Consider the following 19,448-nt stretch of genomic DNA (forward strand, 5'->3'; position numbering starts at 1 on the left):
TTATATGCATTTTTATCACTTCCAAGGATCCTCTCTTCAAATTAATTCAAGCCAATGACACCATAATAACATTTATCACTTGCTCAACCTCTATCTTGCTGGGAAGTTGGAATTTATTAAGGATTTTAAGTTCCAACCAAATATTGATGCAGCTGCTCCCTGAAGTTTTAGGGTATGTTAAAATTGTGTGCTTTGGAGAATGAACATTGAAGGTGCTCAGCTTTCTATATCTCCTCTCCTTCCATGTCTCAACTCACTTTTATTTAGCTTTATACTTTTTTAAGTAAGCTCTACACCCAACATGGGGCTTGAACTCACAAACCCGAGATCAAGAGTCACATGCTCTACTGGCTGAGCCAGCCAGATGCCCCTAATATGGTGCCCCTAAATATGAATTTAGCTTCATATTTTATTTTATTTTTGTTTAATGATTTTATTGACTTATTTGAGACAAAGAGAATGAGAGGGGGAGGGGCAGAGGGAGAAGAAGAAGCAGACTCCCATGCTGAGCCGGGAGCCAGACAGGGGCTCAGTCCCAGGACCTTGAGATCATGACCTGAGCTGAAGGCAGAGGCTTAACCGACTGAGCCGCCCAGGCGCTCCTATTTTTTTTTAAAGATTATATTTATTCATTTGAGAGAGAGAGAGAGAGAGGGAGAGTGTGCAAAAGCAGTGGGGAGAGGCAGAAGGAGAGGGAGAGGCAGACCGCCTGTTCAGCAGGGAGCCCAACATGGGGCTCGTGGGGCTTGATCCCAGGACCCTGACTGAGATCATGACCTGAGCCGAAGGCAGACGCTTAATGGACTGAGCCACCCAGGCGCCCCTAGCTTTATATTTTAAATGAAGATATCACATACTCTCCAGGAGTACTAAGATTATTAATGAAATAGCCTCTAATGCAGATTAGGATTCACTAACTAGGTTTGGCATAGAGTTTGCTATGGAGTGTGGTAGGGGTGAAGGTAGAAGAGGAGAGTGTTAAATAAAAAAGCATAATTAATAGAATTTACTGAATTCAAAACTATGTATAAAACTAATCCATGTGTCACAATTACTTGAGCAGAAATTAGACAAGATGACTTTGTAAAAAAGTTAATGAAATTGCAGATTTTAAGGCAATACATTTGTAACTCAGAAGCAGTTTCCTTATTTTATTCACACACACCGAGAGTTTATCATTACAAAGCACTGTGATCTAGTCCTTTAACCCAGAGACCTAAGAAAGATAGCGAATGTTATTAGAGTTCAGAGTGGGAAGAGAATATGACCTTGAAACAATTCCAAATTTACTTATTTCATATATAAAAGTTGCTAAAAATACACCATTAATGATATATCTCTTTCATAAGACATTTTATATTTTTTAATTGTTTACTTTTGCTGATCTAATGCCCCTTTAAAGTGAGCTTCTGCTACGTGTCATCATATCTTCTCTCTACCATGTAAGCTCTTCTAAGAACTTAGTGAATTCTGTGGATCCTCAGTGATGATTTGCAGATAAAGATTATAATGTATTCAACCAAACAGAGTGGCATCAACCTCTTTTGGGACCATCTAGAAGTAATTCAGTTGGCCCATGAATATAAACCTCTTAATGAAAGAGGGGAAGCTGGCCTTCAAAACAAAGACTACAGGCTAGAGAAAAAAAAAATTTAGTAAGAACAAGATGGCTTAAAATAGTTTATACAAACATGAAATGAGTTTTGTTTGGATTCTAAATTTGCAGTGAATTTACAACCCATTCTACCCCAAAATTCCTCTTTATAAGATGTACAATTATGCTGAATGTCTCAGTATTCCAAAGACACTCAAATAGCTACTACCATCCACCTTAAAAAAATTGTTTTAAATATATACATAAATTTGGTACTCAAAGTTCAGTACCAATACCACTTCATAGAACCAGGCACCTCAGTTTCAACCTACAACTCCCAAATTGTTTCCGTTTCTACACCACTGCAACTAACAATCCTGCCAGACTGCACAAAACCATTCAGTGGTTTTGTCTGATGTGGAAAAAAGTCCATGAGGGACTAGGAGGTGCCACCAAATTCATGCCAGGATAAAGATCTAAGTTAGTTGGGCTAGAAATTGGTGCCTTAACCCAATGCATCACCTTATTTCCATTCTCTATCTTTTTGAGTAAAAATTATTTTACCATGGTAATTTTGTATTTATCACTCAAACAAAAAACTGCTTTGTACGAAGGAATGCTAGTGTACCTGAAGGAACCATTCTGGTAGGTTTTTGGAAGAGTTCATTTTTCTAACGTTAAAACTTAGGCTGCATAGTGATCAACAGGGGACTGTGGTTGGCTGAGGAGAACATGAAGTTAGCCTGTCAGGACGTCTGAGTTCTAGTTCTGCTGCCACCAGTAACTAATTATAATCTCTTTAGCAAGTCATCACACTGTGCCATAATTTTCCCACACTGGCTCTCAACTTCACAGCATTGCCAGGAGAGCCAGATGAAATATTCCAAATGAACAGAAAAGTACTTAATGAACTTAATAAATTAACCAATCAAAATTAATAAAATAACTTAATTTTATTGTTTTTTTTAACCCAGAGAAAATTCTATCAATAAATATTATCTGTCATCCAAAAAAAATTATCCAAGGCTAAGTACTATTCTGAGACTGTTTCCTTAAAAACCAAATTATAAATCTAGAAAAGTAAACATAGCTCAAAATCATTTCTATAAATACTTATTATATTAATTCAATGATGAAAAATAGAGCTTGAAGAGTACTCCCTCTGTTTCAGATGACAGTTGCCATAACAGCAGGAATTACTAGGCTCACTTCTTCCAATCACAGTTTCTCTTCTCTCTTGGTAACCTTTTATTGACTTCAGAAGAGATTTTTGCCTTCGGTAGGGGGAGAGACAAATAGAACTCAGTCTACAATTTTCACTCCAGGAGAGAAGTCACTTATGAATGTGATTTTAAAACCAAATAAAGCTATCCTATTTCAGTAGAGAAGTTTTCTAAAATGGAAGCTTTTAAATATCACTGAATAAAAATAATTTTTTGCTGTAAATTTGGCATCAAAGAATGTAGAAGGAATACATAATAAACCCGTTTATCCAAAACTCAAAAGGTAAAATTAAAACAACCAGCATCTTTTCATGGTATTGTATAATCTGGATTTCATAAAGACGTACCGACGTACCCAAGTCAATGCCAGAGGCTGCCAGAATTTCTGATTCATCATATATTAAATTATATTCAAAGAAATTTTCATATTAAGTACTAATTGTAGTCTAGCTCTGCGAATGCATACTAAACCATGGATAAAAATATTATAATTCTCATGTAAATGAAATACCTAATTCTCCATCTTTTTGGAGAAAAATAGAGAATACTATAATAAGTTACTAATATAAACATAAACTGCTTCAAATGCTGGTATGACTATTTTTCTATATTTAAGTCAATACAAAATACTAAAATGGTTTAATCTATGGCCAACTGGTTGTAATAAGAGCTCCAAACTCTTTTTTTCAATTTTTAAATTTTAATTCCAGTATAGTTAGTATACAGTGTTATATTAGTTTCAAGTGTATAACATAGTGATTCAATAATTCTACATATTACTCAGTGCTCATCATAACAAACTCTTTCATGCTTGGAAAATTACATATCCCTTATGCCTAGACTGCAAATAATGCTATTCTGGCAAATTTTAAAGTTAGCATTAGCAAAGTAAAAGAAAATTTTACCATTAATATGAATATTTAAAATCCTTATCTTTTCCCCCAAAAATGATACTTTCAGGTATAAAAATGCAAAGTTTATTCTTATTTCACTTCAGACCAATACTTATTCCTCTTTTTGGCAATGAGTGTTTCAACATCTTGAAAATGCATTTGAGCTTATTTTAATATTATTGACTTCTTTCATCAAATCTAAAAGGGGGTTAAACATAATCCACAAAACGCAAATAATTTTTGGAAGCATTTCTTAGTGGACTTCTATGCTGTAACATATTCAATTAAGGATAAGAGACTTTTAAGTAATCTTTAGGGAAAGCCACCTGCCAAACAATACAATGTTCATGGTAAGAAAATTATCTTTGGGATTTGTAATTTCAAATCAAAATAAATCATCAACTTCAAAAAGAATGATTTTCTGTGTCAAATAGAAATGTTAACATTGTGAAAAGCTTGTACCTATGAATCATTTAAAAATCATCCCAGGATATTTCAACTTGATCTAAGCCATAACTGGAAATTTTCAGAGCCAACTGCAAGCTACCTTTACAGTCTATTTTGAATTTAGAAAAACTGAAGTGCAAAAATCACATAAAGATATGATAAGGAGTCTGGTGTTCTGAACTCCTGTCATCTTGCCAAACACAGTCCACCATCTAAGAAGCCAACCTCTCTGTGTTTGTTAAGGGGCACAGATATCCTTCATTTGACTGTAGGATATGGTTCTCTCTCTTCAAATATTGATGTGAAAGCCTTTTGGCTAAGTATAAGGACAATTTTTCCCTGGAGAAACTGCAGCTGTGAGAGTTGACCTCAGCCTTTTAAGACCAAAAGATTCTGTCTGGGAAAATGACTTACTGATTATCACAGTTAGCCAGAATAAAAGGCCTCAGTCTTCAGAGATTCTTCACTGAATAACTGCTCTCTTTTAGTATTCTTAATATATCATAAAGTACCACCATATTGCACAACTCCAGAGGATAACATTCATAGAGAATACAATGAGGGTATGCTCCCCGGAGTTCTGAAATTTAGCCCTGGTATTGCCATCATCAGTAAAGCTTTCTTGCTTTCTTGTTAAGTTCTGCTTATGAAACCTGGACTTATTTAATGATATAGTCTACTTATTGTAGATATGCTGCCCAGATCAGATCACCTTACCAATTTATAGTTCTTGCCAGCCTGATAAAGATCTGCACTCTTATATCTAACCTACACCTATTCCTGCCTTTCAAAAAGGGATTTTGCTTGCTCAAGGCAGAGACAGAGAAAAATTCTACTTAACTTCTACTGAAATCAAAAAACTGATCACTCATGATAAATACTCTATGTAGTAGAAAGACCACTCACAGGAGTGAGAAGATCTACCATTTGTTACTTATATGCCTCAGATCACTCGTCTATAGGTTAGGGACAATAATATAATTGTCTCAACCATTTCATAGAATTATTATGATAATTACCAGAAAATATGCCAAAGTGCTCTATAAGCTGAAACCCAGTATGTAAACATTATTTTGCAAATACATAAATCTTTAATGGAAACGTCTTCTCAATATTAACTGAACACAGCAATGTTAAATTATTTGGAACAGAATTTCTAAGGGTTCATTTGTTTAAAGGACCATATTTAGGGTGTCTTTTTTCAGATGGGTTTTTTTTTTTAAATAAAATTTGCTCAGGGGCGCCTGGGTGGCTCAGTCGGCTAAGCGTCTGGCTTCAGCTCAGGTCATGATACTGGGATCCTGAGATGGAGCCCCACATCAGGCTCCCTGCTCAGTGAGGGGTCTGCTTCTCCCTCTCCCCCTGCCCCTCCTCCCCGCTTGTGCTCGTGCTCTCTCTCAAAGAAATAAATAAAATCTTTTAAAAAATTAGCTCATATATGAACTAGAGAAGCATGTGATGTAATTTCTTTCTACAACGTAAAATAAAGGTTGTTAGATTATAATACACAACAGTGTCTTTGCCTGCTAATTGTTTCACTTAGGTACAGACTTTTTAGCAGTTTAGAGATTTCATATTATACATTTATAGTTTCAGGGAATGAGCATTCCTATATAATCAATTGTTAGCAGATTTCTGGTTCTGTTTTTGAATTTTATAGTCATCAAATAAAACCCAAAACATCACTTTTAATGCCATAGGCACAAAGTGATCAACTAAACTTAAAAAACAAAAATCCATTTGTTCCAGGTTTAAACCCAATCATTTTATCAGATCTCAGATGAACTTACTTCTAAAACAAACCTGAAAAAAATACAGCTAACCTGGTAAATGCAATCTCCTAAGAGACAAAGGGATGCAAAACATTTAGTATTACATAAAGGTAGAAGTGAGAATTATTATTCTAAGAACCCTACATCAATTAACTTACTAATGGTAATGGTAAAATGCTTGGCAGGCCTTATATAAGTAACATCTCTATCCTTTCATTCTGATTATGTCTTAAAATAGTCAAAAAGGAAGGAGAAAAAGTGAAAGAGAGAAGAAAATACTTAATATAAAAATTCTACCAAATCTACCAATGATCCAAACCAAGCGTATATGAACCAAGAATTTAGTCATAACACCTCAGGCAGCTGAGTAAAATGCTTCAACCACCACTGATTTTCTTGGCCTTGTGGACTTACACTCTGAAAACTATAACTCTGCTATATAAGATGTGTGAGACTCTATGCTGTATAGGATGTGTGAGACTCTTATATAACTAGTATGTCCATTATAGTCTACTTCCATCAAAATCCATGCTCCTAAACCTATCCTCTTAATGATCCCATATTCTCACAAATTGGTCATAGATTTAAAATGCAGGTTATTCTAAGTGTTAAATCAGTAAAGTCTAAATTCAGTACAACTAAATGCTGTTCTTGCAGTCAATACAAGTTCCAGAGGATACCTCCCACCCCCTGATCTGCTACCATGTCCAGTAGTAGAGCTGCTCTATTCTATAAGTACTGTTGCTTCTGATAACTTTGAGGGGGAAAAAATGAAAGAAAATAAATTATAGAAGTCTATCCAAAAGGCATGGAAAACAACCAAGACAGATTCTCTTCTTTCTAAGCTTCCATTCCAAGAAAAAGAAGTGGGGGTGAGGAGACTCTTTTAATATAGGCCAATTAACGGAGCACCTGCCTGGCTCAGTCAGAGGAACATGTAATTCTCCATCTTGGGGTCATGAGTTCAAGCCCCACGTTGGGTATAGAGATTAATGAATTAACTAATTAATTAGAGGCCAGTTAATATATGAACCAAGACAAGGGAATGGAGAATGATATGTGACACCAGAGTCCTTCAAAATATTACAAAGATAATCATGGAAGTGAGACATTAGTACGAATAAATGAATTCAGTAAAGTTGCAGGATAAAAAATACACAGAAATTGGGTGCTTTTCTACATAGTAATAATGAAGTAGCAGAAAGAGAAATTAAGAAAATAATCCCATTTACAACTGCACTAAAAAGAATAGAACACCTAGGAATAAATTTAACCAAGGAGGTGAAAGACCTGTACTCTGAAAACCTTAATAAGACAATGATGAAAGAAACTGAAGAAACGGAAACAAATGGAAAGATACATCATGCTCATAGGTTGAAATAATTAATATCATTAAAATGTCCATACTACCCACAGCCATCTACAAGCTCAATGTAATTCCTATCAAAATACCAGTGGTATTTTTCACAGAACCAGAATAAATAACACTAGGTTGTATGGAACCACAGAAGACCTCACGAACCTCTGGTAGGAATGTAAATTGGTGCAATGATTGTGAAAAACAGTACTGAGGTTCCTCAAGAAATTAAAAATAGACACGTCGTATGATCCAGTAATTCCACGACTGGGTATTTACTCAAAACAAAAACACCAATTAAAAAGGTACACACACCCCCTCTGTTTTTTGCAACATTATTTACAATAGCCATGATGTGGGAGCCATCGATAGATGAATGGATAAAGAAGATATGGTATATATATATACAGTGGAGTATTAGTCATAAAAAAGGAATAGGACCTTGCCATTTTCAACAACATGGATGGACCGACAGGGTATTATATGAACTGAAATAAGTTAGACACAGAATGATAAATACCACATGACTCACTTATGTGTGGAATCTAAAGAACAAATGAACAACAGCAAAAGCAAAGAGAGATGGGCTCAGAAATAGAACAAACTGGGGGCTGCCAGAGGAGAAAGGATTGCGAGGAGAGGTGAAAGAGATGGAGGAAATTAAGAGGGGCAGATGTCCAGTTATAAGATAAATAGATCACAGGAATGAAAAGTACAGCATTGGAAATAAAAATAATAATACTGTAATAATGTTATATGGTGACAGATAATAACACTTTATCTTGAATTGGAATTAAGTCACCTTTAACAGTCCAACTCCAGATCCTTAAATGAGAACATTTATCAGTAGATATTGCACTTATGGTAGGTAATATTTCTAAAAACTATAAGGTAATACTAAAGTTTATAAGTTAAATCTGATTTTTCTCACAGTCACAACAGTGAACTGAAGGTCTGAAAAATTTATTCCCCAACTGCTGTCAGTCCTCTCTGGGAATTACTCTGTTGAAGGGATCAGTTTGTCCCAGATCATACCCCCTCCGGGGGGCAGCTGACGTCAAATGACTGGTGAATGAAGGACTACAAAGATCTAGCCTCCTTACCATAAATGGGAACAGCTTGAATAGCCTTCCCGTGGGATTGGCTGAGGCGATTGTTGGGACTGCTGCAAAGCCCTATTTCTCCTTTGGCCCAATCCTGATTCGTTCCCTCCCACCATAGGTATAAATTCCACAAGTTCTCATTAGCAAACATCCTTCATATTAATCCTGCTTCCTGGGGCACCAACCTACCAACCTGCAACTATTGTAGATAAATCAAACAAGATTACATATTTAAATCAAGCAAGACTCAATATATAACCAGTCACGTGAAATTCTATTTACGATCATACCGTATCATATGCTACTGCACAAAATTCTCTTTCTAATTCTAATAGAAATTTAGAATTTCCATTTTAAAAAAACTGAGGCTGGGTGGCTCAGTTCATTGAGTGTCCACTCTCGGTTTCTGTTCAGGTCATGGTCTCAGGGTCATGAGATCAAGCCCCAAGGAGGGCTCCTAGCTAAGGCGGAGTCTGCTGGAGATTCTTTCTCTCCCTCTGCTGGTCCCCCAGCTTGCATGCTCTCTCTTTCTCTCAATAAATAAATCTTAAAAATTTAAGTAAATATTTAAAAATTTTTTAAAAAACAACCAAAGGATGAACACCTACCTTCATTAAGGTCATGAAATTCAGGATGTTTAGAGGGCTATTTTGAAAGGAAAATTTTTTTTAAGATTTATTTATTTATCTCAGCAGCAGAGAGAGTGTGTGTGCACACGAGTGGGAGGTGCACAGGGAGAGGGAGAGAGACTCTCAAACAGACTCCTCTCTGAGCTCAGAGCCCGACATGGGGCTCAATCTAATGACATTGAGATCATGACCTCAGTGGAAACCAAGAGTCAGATGCTCACCCAGCTGAGCCACCCAGGTGCCCAGAAAGGAAATATTTAATAAAGACTTAAAGTCATTAACTTTTTAGAGTTGGTCCTAGTATGTCTGCTTTGCTTCCTTCTTCTAACTTCACATTTTGTATAGAAAATATGGTTATCAGAAATCAATTTGTCTATGTTTAAAAAGAGAAACTCCATTTGCTTATTTACCCTATCATTTCACCAATAACTGGATTTCTTTTGTTTTTCTGTTTGATCTGTACTTTCTTCTTATTTTCTTACATAAACTTTTTTCTTTTTTTTTATTTTAAATTTTGGTAGTTAACATACGCTGCAACATTGGTTGTTTCTGGAGTAGAATTCAGGGACTCATCACTTCCATACAACACCCAGCGCTCATCACAAGTACCCTCCTTAACACCCATCACCCACCTAGCCCATCCCCTACCCACCTTCCTCCACCAACCCTGTTTGTTCTCTATCATTTAGAGTCTCCTATGACTTGTTTCCCTCTCTCCTTTTCTTCCTTTCCGCCTTCCCATATGTTCATCTGTTTCCTTTCTCAAATTCCACATATGAGTGAGATCATATGGTATTTGTCCTTCTCTGATTGACTTATTTCACTTAGCATAATACACTCTAGCTCCATCCATGTCATTGCAGATGGCAAGATTTCATTTTTTTTGATGGCTGAGTAATATTCAATTGTATATATATACTATATATTTTTAGTTGAATTTCTTCGGGAAATATGAGAGGCAAAGACACCCCAAGTGACAAAAAGAAAATTCTGAAAATGTCCCTTCAAGCCAAATGGGGGCCTGGCCTTGACCTCCCCAAAAGGACAAGAAACTGGTGGGTTAGGAACAACATTTTCTGGTGGCCACCTTGCCAGGGCATAAGTGTCTCAGCCAGGACTGCCTCCCACCCCCCACCAAAGGTGGAAAGGAGACAAAGACTGTTTATAGAATCAATGCAGAGGCAACAGGAGCTGTAAGGAAAGTCAGAGAGAGAGAGAGAGAGGTGGGGAGGACCTTGACAAAGAGTCCCAGGCGTTTGGCTTGGAGAGCCTCAAATACACTGACAAACAGTTCTACAAAATGTTACTTAAAGCATAAAATGCCTAATGTTGGTTCCAAGAGCTCCCCTGGACGTCTTCCCACATGCCACATCACACACCGATGTACATGGCAGAGCCCAAAGGCCACACTTTTGGAAAAAAGAAAAACAAGAATAAGTCCTGTTGCTCCTTAAGGAGAGAGGAAGGAGCTGAGGCTGCTGGGGCCTTTCCCGCATTGGCCTATATTCTGTAAAGCAACTTCCCAGCAGCAGCATGGTATAGTTCTAGGTGAGGGTCTCACCTTTTGTCACCCGTGCTTCAATGTACTCTATTCTCCGTTTGAGGGCTGTCAGTTTCTCGTTTAGTGTTGCAAGTCTTGAATGACAAGATATATGAAACGAGTTGAGAAAGTCTGCGATTTTCTTGATGCTGCTGGTGATGACTTCAATGTATTCCCGGTTCACCCAGTCCTGGTGACTCTCCTGCTGCACTGGATCCTCTTGACCCGCCATGGCTGCCACCTGATGAGGAGCCACTGCACAGGCCTATATATACTATATCTTCTTTAACCATTCATCAGTCGATGTACATTTGGCCTCTCTCCATAGTTTGGCTATTATTGATAACGCTGCTATAAACATCAGGGTGTATGTACCCCTAAGAATGTGTATTTTTGTATCCTTTGGGTAAATACCTACTAGTGCAATTTTTGGATCATAGGGTAGTTCTATTTTGAGGAACCTCCATACTGTTCTACAGAGTGGCTGCCCCAGTTGGCATTCCCACTAACAGTGCAAGAGGGTTCCCCTTTCTCTGCATCCTTGCCAATATATGTTGTTTCCTGTGTTGTTAATTTTAGCCATTTTGACAGGTATCTCATTGTAATTTTGATTTTTGTTTCCTTGATGATGAGCATCTTTTCATGTGTCTGTTAGCCATACGGATGTCTTTTTTTGAAAAGTGTCCATTCATGTCTGCTGCCCATTTCTTAACTGGATTATTTGTTTTTTTGGGTGTTGAGTTTGATAAGTTCTTTGTAGATTTTGGATACTAACCCTTTATCAGAAATGTCATTTGCAAATACCTTCCCCTGGATTTCTTTTGGATCCTGATGTTATTCAAAACACAACTGGTTTTGGAATGCAAGGGTCAAGGCAATTGGCCTAGAATTTATTAGTCTTGAATGATTTATCATTTATTGTTTCAGTGTCAATGAATACCCATTTCAATGCTTCTTACACTTGCCTTCCTCTACTATAGTGATTAGAAAACTAAAATACTCTGAGGCATGTAATACAATTCTAGACAATGAGACACAGCAAGAAGTTCCTCATGCAAACTTCCCTTTTTTGTAGGGAGCAGGAGGAAGCCCAACAAAAATGAGGTCTTTTATTCTTCTTCCTGCCTGGAAAGTAAATGTAATGCCTGCAAATGAAGCAGCCATATTGGGTCTGACGCAACAAGAAAGAGGAATGAGAGCACCATGCTAAGTATAGCACAGTGGAAATACAGAAGCCACTATACCTGCCCTTGGGCTGGCTACCTCTAAACTTCTTGTTACATAAGAAAAATAATGACCTAAACCAGTAAAGAAGTTATTTATTTTTAGTTTTCCACTATACTTATTATTTAGTAGCAGTAAGCATGTCTGTATGCTAATAGAAACAAACTTCTTCTAATGTTAAATTATGTACAGAATTTATCATCAAGTTTTTACATAGAGACTTGGAATAACGTTTTCTTTGCATGTCTCCCTGCATTAGACTGTGTTAAGAGAGGCCAGGGACTGAATCGTTTTCACCAACTCGTAGTATAATAATATATGAAAAGAAGGAAGAAGACGTTGGAGGGAGGAAAGGAAATTGAGCTAGGAATAAAATGAAAGGAAACACACAGCTATAAACTGGGTCTTTGAAAGCTGTATTACTTTGGAGACAAGTTGACATGGCTTGGATAAGTCAAACTGCTACTAGGTGGTAAGTGCCCACTGCCTGTACCATTTGGTGTTGTAGTCTGATGACGTCCCAATATAGCTAATACAGGTCCAACTGGTAGAGAAGACAGGCGTGGCTCTGACTTACACAACTGAGCAGGTTCTGGGTAGGCATTGTGTTGATGACAGGTTCCAAGGGACTAGACTGATATATTGCATGTACAAAATTAATAGTACTTTTAGCAATCTGCAGCAACACAATGCAGTGTTTAATTGATTCTACCATACTATTTGTTGTTTCTTTGAGAGTTTCAATATTCTTTCTCTGTTCATCTTTGCAGTTTTGAAATTTGTCATCAAAAAGCTTTAAATGTTCTATCAAGATTTGTAGATAAGCAAGAGCCTCTGTAAGTTTCTTAGCAAAGTCTTGGACACTAGGAACAAATCCTGAATCCACACCCCCAGAGGGCAGTAGAAAGGAGGCAGGAAGAGAGCGACATTTGTGCCCACACCCCAGCCTGGCCAGGAAAGGCAGCAGGGACCCCAAGGATACAGGGGTGAGGGCCTACCCCTTTTCCAGACCCTGGGGTTCTACTCACTCTGCAAGTGGCCAGCAAGAAAGCCATTCACCAAGCCTCCAATACCCCCTCAGCCACCTTGTGCCTCCAGAGGAGGGAGCTAGGTGCCCCTTCCAAGCACCCCTTTTTTCCTCCCATATGCCTAATGCCCCACACTGCTGTAAAATTGGTACAGCCAGGTTCACCTGGTCTCCAGGGACCCTAATCTAATTAGATATAAGATAAAGGCTATCCTAGAAGGATGAATGGTTAACATATCCTTTCAGATAACCCTTTCTAAAACTCCAAGAGAGGCATTGCTAAGAAATATCATTTGTGCAGGTGTCCCGTGTTGCAGACAAAACAAAAATCTATGTTATAAATACTAGGAAAAGTCGATGTTTTGATATGAAAATTCAAGCCTGATGTAGTCGAAAAACCACCCACTTATGCAGTGATAAACTGCAGAAGTTCTTTTTTTTAAGTAACAGAGTTTAGCAAGGTTGTGTAATTTTTTATTTTATTTACTTGAGAGAGAGAGAGAACACTTGAGAGAGAGCACAAGCAGTGGGAGGGGCAGAGGGAGAGGGAGAAGTTCAATCCCAGGACCCTGGGATCATGACTGAGCCAAAGGCAGACGCTTAACCGACTGAGCCACCCAAGTGCCCCAAACTGCACAAGTTCTTATAGGAAAAGCCAGAGTCCCCCCCCTAGAAAGCAGTTTTGTGTCTGTTCAAATAAAGTTAATTTAATTTAATATCATATTTCCAGAATGTTGATTTATTTCATAATGAGGCTAATAACACTTTGATTTTCTATCTTTGCTTTGTTTCTCATAACTAAACAAATATCTGCTTAAGGAGTAAGAGGTGACCCTTTCTGTTTAAGTTTGTTTATTTACATAATCTCTACACCCAGTGTGGGGCTTGATCTCATGACCCTAAGATCAACAGTTGCATGTTCCTCAGACTGAGCTAGCCAGGCACCCCAAGGTGACTTCTATACATACAGAATACTACTGTCATCAGCTATGGTAGAGTCATTTCATAATCTGAATTGACCTTAAACTATAAGATAATGAAAGCACTGGATTTAAAAATAAGCTACCTTGGGACACCTGGGTGGGCAGTCAGTTAAGCATCCCAATCTTGGTTTCAGCTCAGGTCGTGATCTCATGGTCATGAGATTGAGCCCCATGTTGGGCTCCACACCAAACCTAGTTAAAAATAAAAAAAAAAATTAGGAGCACCTGGCTGGCTCAGTCAGTTAAGCGTCTGCCTTCTGCTCAGGTCATGATCCTGGGGTCCTGGGATGGAACCCTGCCGTCGTTGGGCTCCCTGCTTGGTGGGAGTCTGCTTCTTCCTCTCCCTCTGCCCCTCTCCCTGTTTGTGCTCACTCTCACTCTCAGTAAATAAGTAAGATCTTGAAAAAAAAATTAAATTAAAAGAATTAATTAATTTAAGAAATTTTTTAAAAATATGCTACCTTTCAGGGAACTGTTTGGCTCAATCAGTGGAACATGCAACTCTTGATCTAGGTAGGGTTTCTGAGTTCCAGCCCCACATGGGTATAGAGATTACTTAAAAATAAAATCTTTGAAAAAAAAAAAAGCTACCTTTCAAATCTGAAAACCCATTCTAATTATGCCAAAAAATGTATAAATGGGATAAACTGTTATTTTATAGCCCGTATGTTATAGTCTTACATAGAGGACTCTATTATTCTAAACTAAGTAGTAAGTTGAACCATAGGAAATTGTCTCTTTAACCCACACAAATGATAATTTCCTATGGTTCAATCTATGAAGTACAGAAATCCAGAAAGAAAAACGTTTTTTCTAAGCAAATTCTTCCTTATGTTCTTAAACAGATAAGCTATTAATCACTTTTTTGCTTCATTTTTTAAAAAATAAACACTAGAATCTGAATAAGGCAAATGTGAACTGGGATTACAGCCAACTGAGATTTTATAGAAAACAACTAATACATCAAAAATTTTAAGCATCCACTTAAATAGCCTTATGACATCTTATTAACAGTAAATATTAAAATCTTTGGGCATTTTAGTCAAATTAGTAATTGAATAAGGATCTTAAGTACTATAAATTAGGTATATTATTAACAAGCTACACAAATTTGAGCTCTCTGGCTCTTTTTTGGCCTAAAATTGTCCACACTGGCACATTTTCTTTTGCTATGATTAATTCTGCCACAAGATAGCAATTCTAGAAATCAACTGAACCAGCAAAAGTGTAGTCACTCAGTTGATAAAAGAACTAACTTTTTAGGGAAATGAGGACTGCTCTTTACCAATATGTTCAAGGGAGAGTTTTTCATGGGAACCAAATGGACAGTGTATACTCTTCTGGGAAAAGGAACTTGTATTCAAAGGTCAGTGAGCCTCAAAGTCTATATTTCACTTAAAAAGAATAAAAAGTTGTGGCTTGGGCAGTACGAGTGCCAAAAATCATATGTTCACATGCACTTAAGATAGTTTTACTTTCCAGATTATGTCAAGTATTTGGTAGTCTAATTGATCCCCCAAACTTATAAGGCCAAAAAAATAAATAAAATTAAAAATAAAAAAAGAGGAAGTATTTCCCCACAAAAAACTTACATATATAAATATATCAGAAACCAAGCCGGAAAAGCAGATTAAGGAGAAAAAGAACAGCGTCTAAAATGAGTTACGGCCTTGATGTCATTTCAATAATTAAAATACTGAATTTGTCCTTGGAAACAAAAGAATTAATACAAGTTCTTACACAGGACCTCTATGGAGAAAGTGACAGGGACAAACATTTACTACTCTCCCCCCTTTTTAAAATTTCATTTTATTATAGCAGGTCCTCAAGGCATTTGAGCATGTGCTCTGTGATCCATGCTTGCTTTGCTTACTTTGTGATCCCAGTATTCTTCCTAATCCACAAGGCTGAGTTGCCACTTCATTCTGACATCTGATATTCTTGAAAAGGTAGGCAACAGAATTTTAGATTGCCAGATAAGCTGAAAAGATATATCACTATCTTTAACTATTCCCCAAAGTATATGCAGAGCACACACTCCAATGAGCTAACACTGCATAATCTAATGAGATTATTTGCCCTGTACGAAAATACCATTTTAGAATGATGATGATAGAAAATAAAAAACACTAATAAATACACAGATATGAAAAAAATTCAACGAACTACTCTCTCCACCTTTGACTGCAAATACTGATTCACATTTTGTATTTACAAATTTTTCCAAAGAAGAAAGTTGAGGGAAGGGGATGGTTAAAAAGAAAAATCAGGGCGCCTGGGTGGCCCAGTCGGTTAAGTGACTGCCTTCGACTCAGGTCATGACCCCAGGGCCCTGGGATTGAGTCCCGCATCGGTCTCCCCGCTCAGCAGGGAGTCTGCTTCTCTCTCCTTCTGCCGCTCTTCCTCGCTTGTGCTCCCTCTCAAAAATAAAATCTTAAAAAAAAAAAGAAAAATCAAAGAACCGTATGAGCATCTTTATTAGCTTCCTGTGGCTGCCATAACAAAGTACCACAAACTTGGTGGCTTAACACAACAGAAATTTATTGCCTCCCATTTCTGGAGGGTAGAACTTTGAAATTAAGGTGTTCGCAGGGCCATGCTTCCTACGAAACCTATAGAGGAGAATCCTTCCCTGCCTTTTCCGGCCTGTTATTTGCTAGCAATCCTTGGGGGTACTTGGCTTGTACAAGCATCACTCCAATATCAGATTCCATCATCACATGGACACCTTCTCTCTGTGTGTCCCTGTCTCAGCGTCTTCTTCTCTTATAATGACACCAGTCATATTGGATTAAGGGCCTACATTACTCCAGTATGACCTCAACTACATTTGCAATGCCACCATTTCCAAATATGGTCACACTCAGAGGTGCTAGGGATTAGGACTTCTCTGGGGGATTCAATTCAGCCCATACAGCATCTGACAAACAGACATTTCAAATTAGATGTAGAATTATTGTATCAAATATAAAATGCATTCATTTCTCCTACAAATTCTTCTGCAATATCATTATACTTCTAGACCTCTAGGGCAATCTTTAACTCATTCTTCTCTACCTTTTCCTTATATTCAGAATCATCATCATCTTTCTTTCAGGATGGCACTAATTAAATTTAGTCCCTCGAGTCTGATTTGTTCCAACTGTTTCTGAATTGGCCTCCCTACTTCTAAGGTCTCCCCATTTAAGCAGCCCATTCTATATTTACAATTTTCTTTCCTTCTCCCCAGTATGTGAATCCTCTTAAAAAAGTCCAGGTTCATTCTCACCCCTTACCCAGGCTTATGACATTACACTCATCTGAGGGGATTTTTCACTTACTTAAAAAGCAAACTTCAAAGCAAATCCTAAACTCCCAAACAACCTTTCTTAAAATTATGAATACTCTGATTTCTTTTTCCTCTTAACTATCAGAGCACCATACTATACACTGTAGTCCTTGGTTATATACCATCTGCTTCTAACATTCACTGCTATTCCATATAAGTTAAGCTCACCTCTCTTAATATATTATGAGCTCTTTGAAAACAAGGTTATTTTCCTGCTTTATTTATTCTCCAGAACAGGAAAAAAGTACATAGTGATGAACTTGTAAATATAATGATTAACAGTAAAACAACCAGAGATTTTAAAAAGGAATCTCAAAAGAATAAAATAAAAAGCTTCTGCACAGCGAAGGAAACAATCAACAAAACTAAAAGGCAACATTCAGAATGGGAGAAGATATTTGCAAATGACATATCAGATAAAGGGCTAGTATCCAAAATCTACAAAGAACTAATCAAACTCAACACCCAAAAAACAAATAAGCCAGTTAAGAAATGGGCAGAAGACATGAATAGACACTTTTCCAAAAAAGACATCCAGATGGCTAATAGACACATGAAAAGATGTTCAACATCACTCATCGTCGGGGAAATACAAATCAAAAGTACAATGAGATATCACCTCACACCTGTCAAAATGGCTAAAATTAACACAGGAAACAACATATGTTGGCAAGGATGCAGAGAAAGGGGAACCCTCTCGCACTGTTGGTGGGAATGCAAACTGGTACAGCCACTCTGGAAAATGGCATGGAGTTTCCTCAAAAAGTCAAAAATAGAACTACCCTATGATCCAAAAATTGCACTAGTAGGTATTTAGCCAAAGGATACAAAAATACTGATTCAAAGGGATATATGCACCCCGATATTTATGGCAGCATTATCGACAACAGCCAAATTATAGAAAGAGCCCAAATGTCCATCGACTGAAGAATGGATAAAGAAGATGTGGTACACACACACACACACACACACACACACACACACACACACACACACAACACACACACACTGGAATATATTACTCATCCATAAAACAGAATGGAATCTTGCCATTTGCAATAACATGTATGGAGCTAGAGAGTATTACACTAAGTGAAATAACTCAGTCAGAGAAAGACAAATGATTTCACTCATATGTGGAATTTAAGAAACAAAACAAATGAACATGGTTGGGGGAAGAGAGAGGCAAAACATAAAACAGACTCTTAACTACAGAGAACAAACTGAGGGTTGCTGGAGGGAGGTGGGTGAGAGGTTGGGTTAAACAGGTGATGGGTATTAAGGTGGGCACTTGTGATGAGCACTGGGTGTTGTATGTAAGTGATGAATCACTAAATTCTACACCTGAAACTAATATTACACTGCATGTTAACTGGAATTTAAATTAAAAAATGAAACTAAAAAAATCAAAAGAATATAGTGACTTGATCTTACTGTAAAATCAAGTCCTCAATATCTGTTTCTTAATAACATTTTTCCCCGATTATAAAATATACATGTTCATTAGGAATATTTAGAAAATACAGGCAATAATTAAAAAATAAAACCAATTCACCAAATAATCACTATAGATATCCCTTTTAGTCCTCATTTCAACCTGTATAAGGGTAAATAAAAATTATTTTCTCCACTTGTAAAGGGCAAAGTGACTATATTCTCCTCCCCATTCAGTAGAGTATTTCCTTGAAAACACAGTGAGTCTAAATCCTTATTCTAACCTTTGGGATACAGATAAATCTCTAGGGACTGCACCCCATCTTTATCCCTACTTTTACAACAGTGAAACATATGCATGGTTGCAGGCCAGATAACCTCTAGATATGTAAACACGTACTATCAGAATCAGCTCAGGGCTCTCATGAGATATACAGAGACCATCTCTAGGTGATTAGAGAAATTACTGTTCTTTTCTCCTCTTTGCTATCTAAATTGTGTGAAATTTTGTCCTAACTATGTAGTCTACAGCAGGTTAGCTATATGCATATATTGTACTATGCTTACCTAAAAACAAACCAGTTTTATTTCTTTTCTAAATTCTTGTGGAATAAAACTTTCATTTCCCAACCAGATGAATAGTAGTGCCCTCTCCCTGCCTCCTTCTCTCTCCCTCAAACTACTCCCCATACACATACAATTACATGTATGTATCTTTAAAATAAAAATGGGATCACACACAAGTGCATTTATCTGTAAGTCTGTTTATATACATACTTATATATAATTATTACATGTGTGCAATAAATATATAATACATACAACACGTGTCTTTTCACTTAAGATCATGAGGATTTTTTACATTCACTTTTTTGAATTCCTAATATATGTACT

The 19,448-nt window shown here is 37.1% G+C and overlaps 2 protein-coding genes across 2 annotated transcripts in view; both read right to left on the reverse strand.

Moving 5' to 3' along the window:
- ADAMTS6 (ADAM metallopeptidase with thrombospondin type 1 motif 6) overlaps window positions 1-19,448 on the reverse strand; it is a 295,386-nt gene that overhangs the window by 204,586 nt on the left and 71,352 nt on the right. The gene's annotated exons all lie outside the window — the stretch shown is intronic.
- Window positions 10,563-10,790, reverse strand: LOC113929619 (probable protein BRICK1). The gene has a single exon (XM_035727781.1). The coding sequence runs from the start codon at window positions 10,788-10,790 to the stop codon at window positions 10,563-10,565; it is 228 nt and encodes a 75-aa protein (XP_035583674.1).

This window comes from Zalophus californianus, chromosome 5 (assembly GCF_009762305.2).
Source record: "Zalophus californianus isolate mZalCal1 chromosome 5, mZalCal1.pri.v2, whole genome shotgun sequence".
NCBI classification, from domain to species: domain Eukaryota; kingdom Metazoa; phylum Chordata; class Mammalia; order Carnivora; family Otariidae; genus Zalophus; species Zalophus californianus.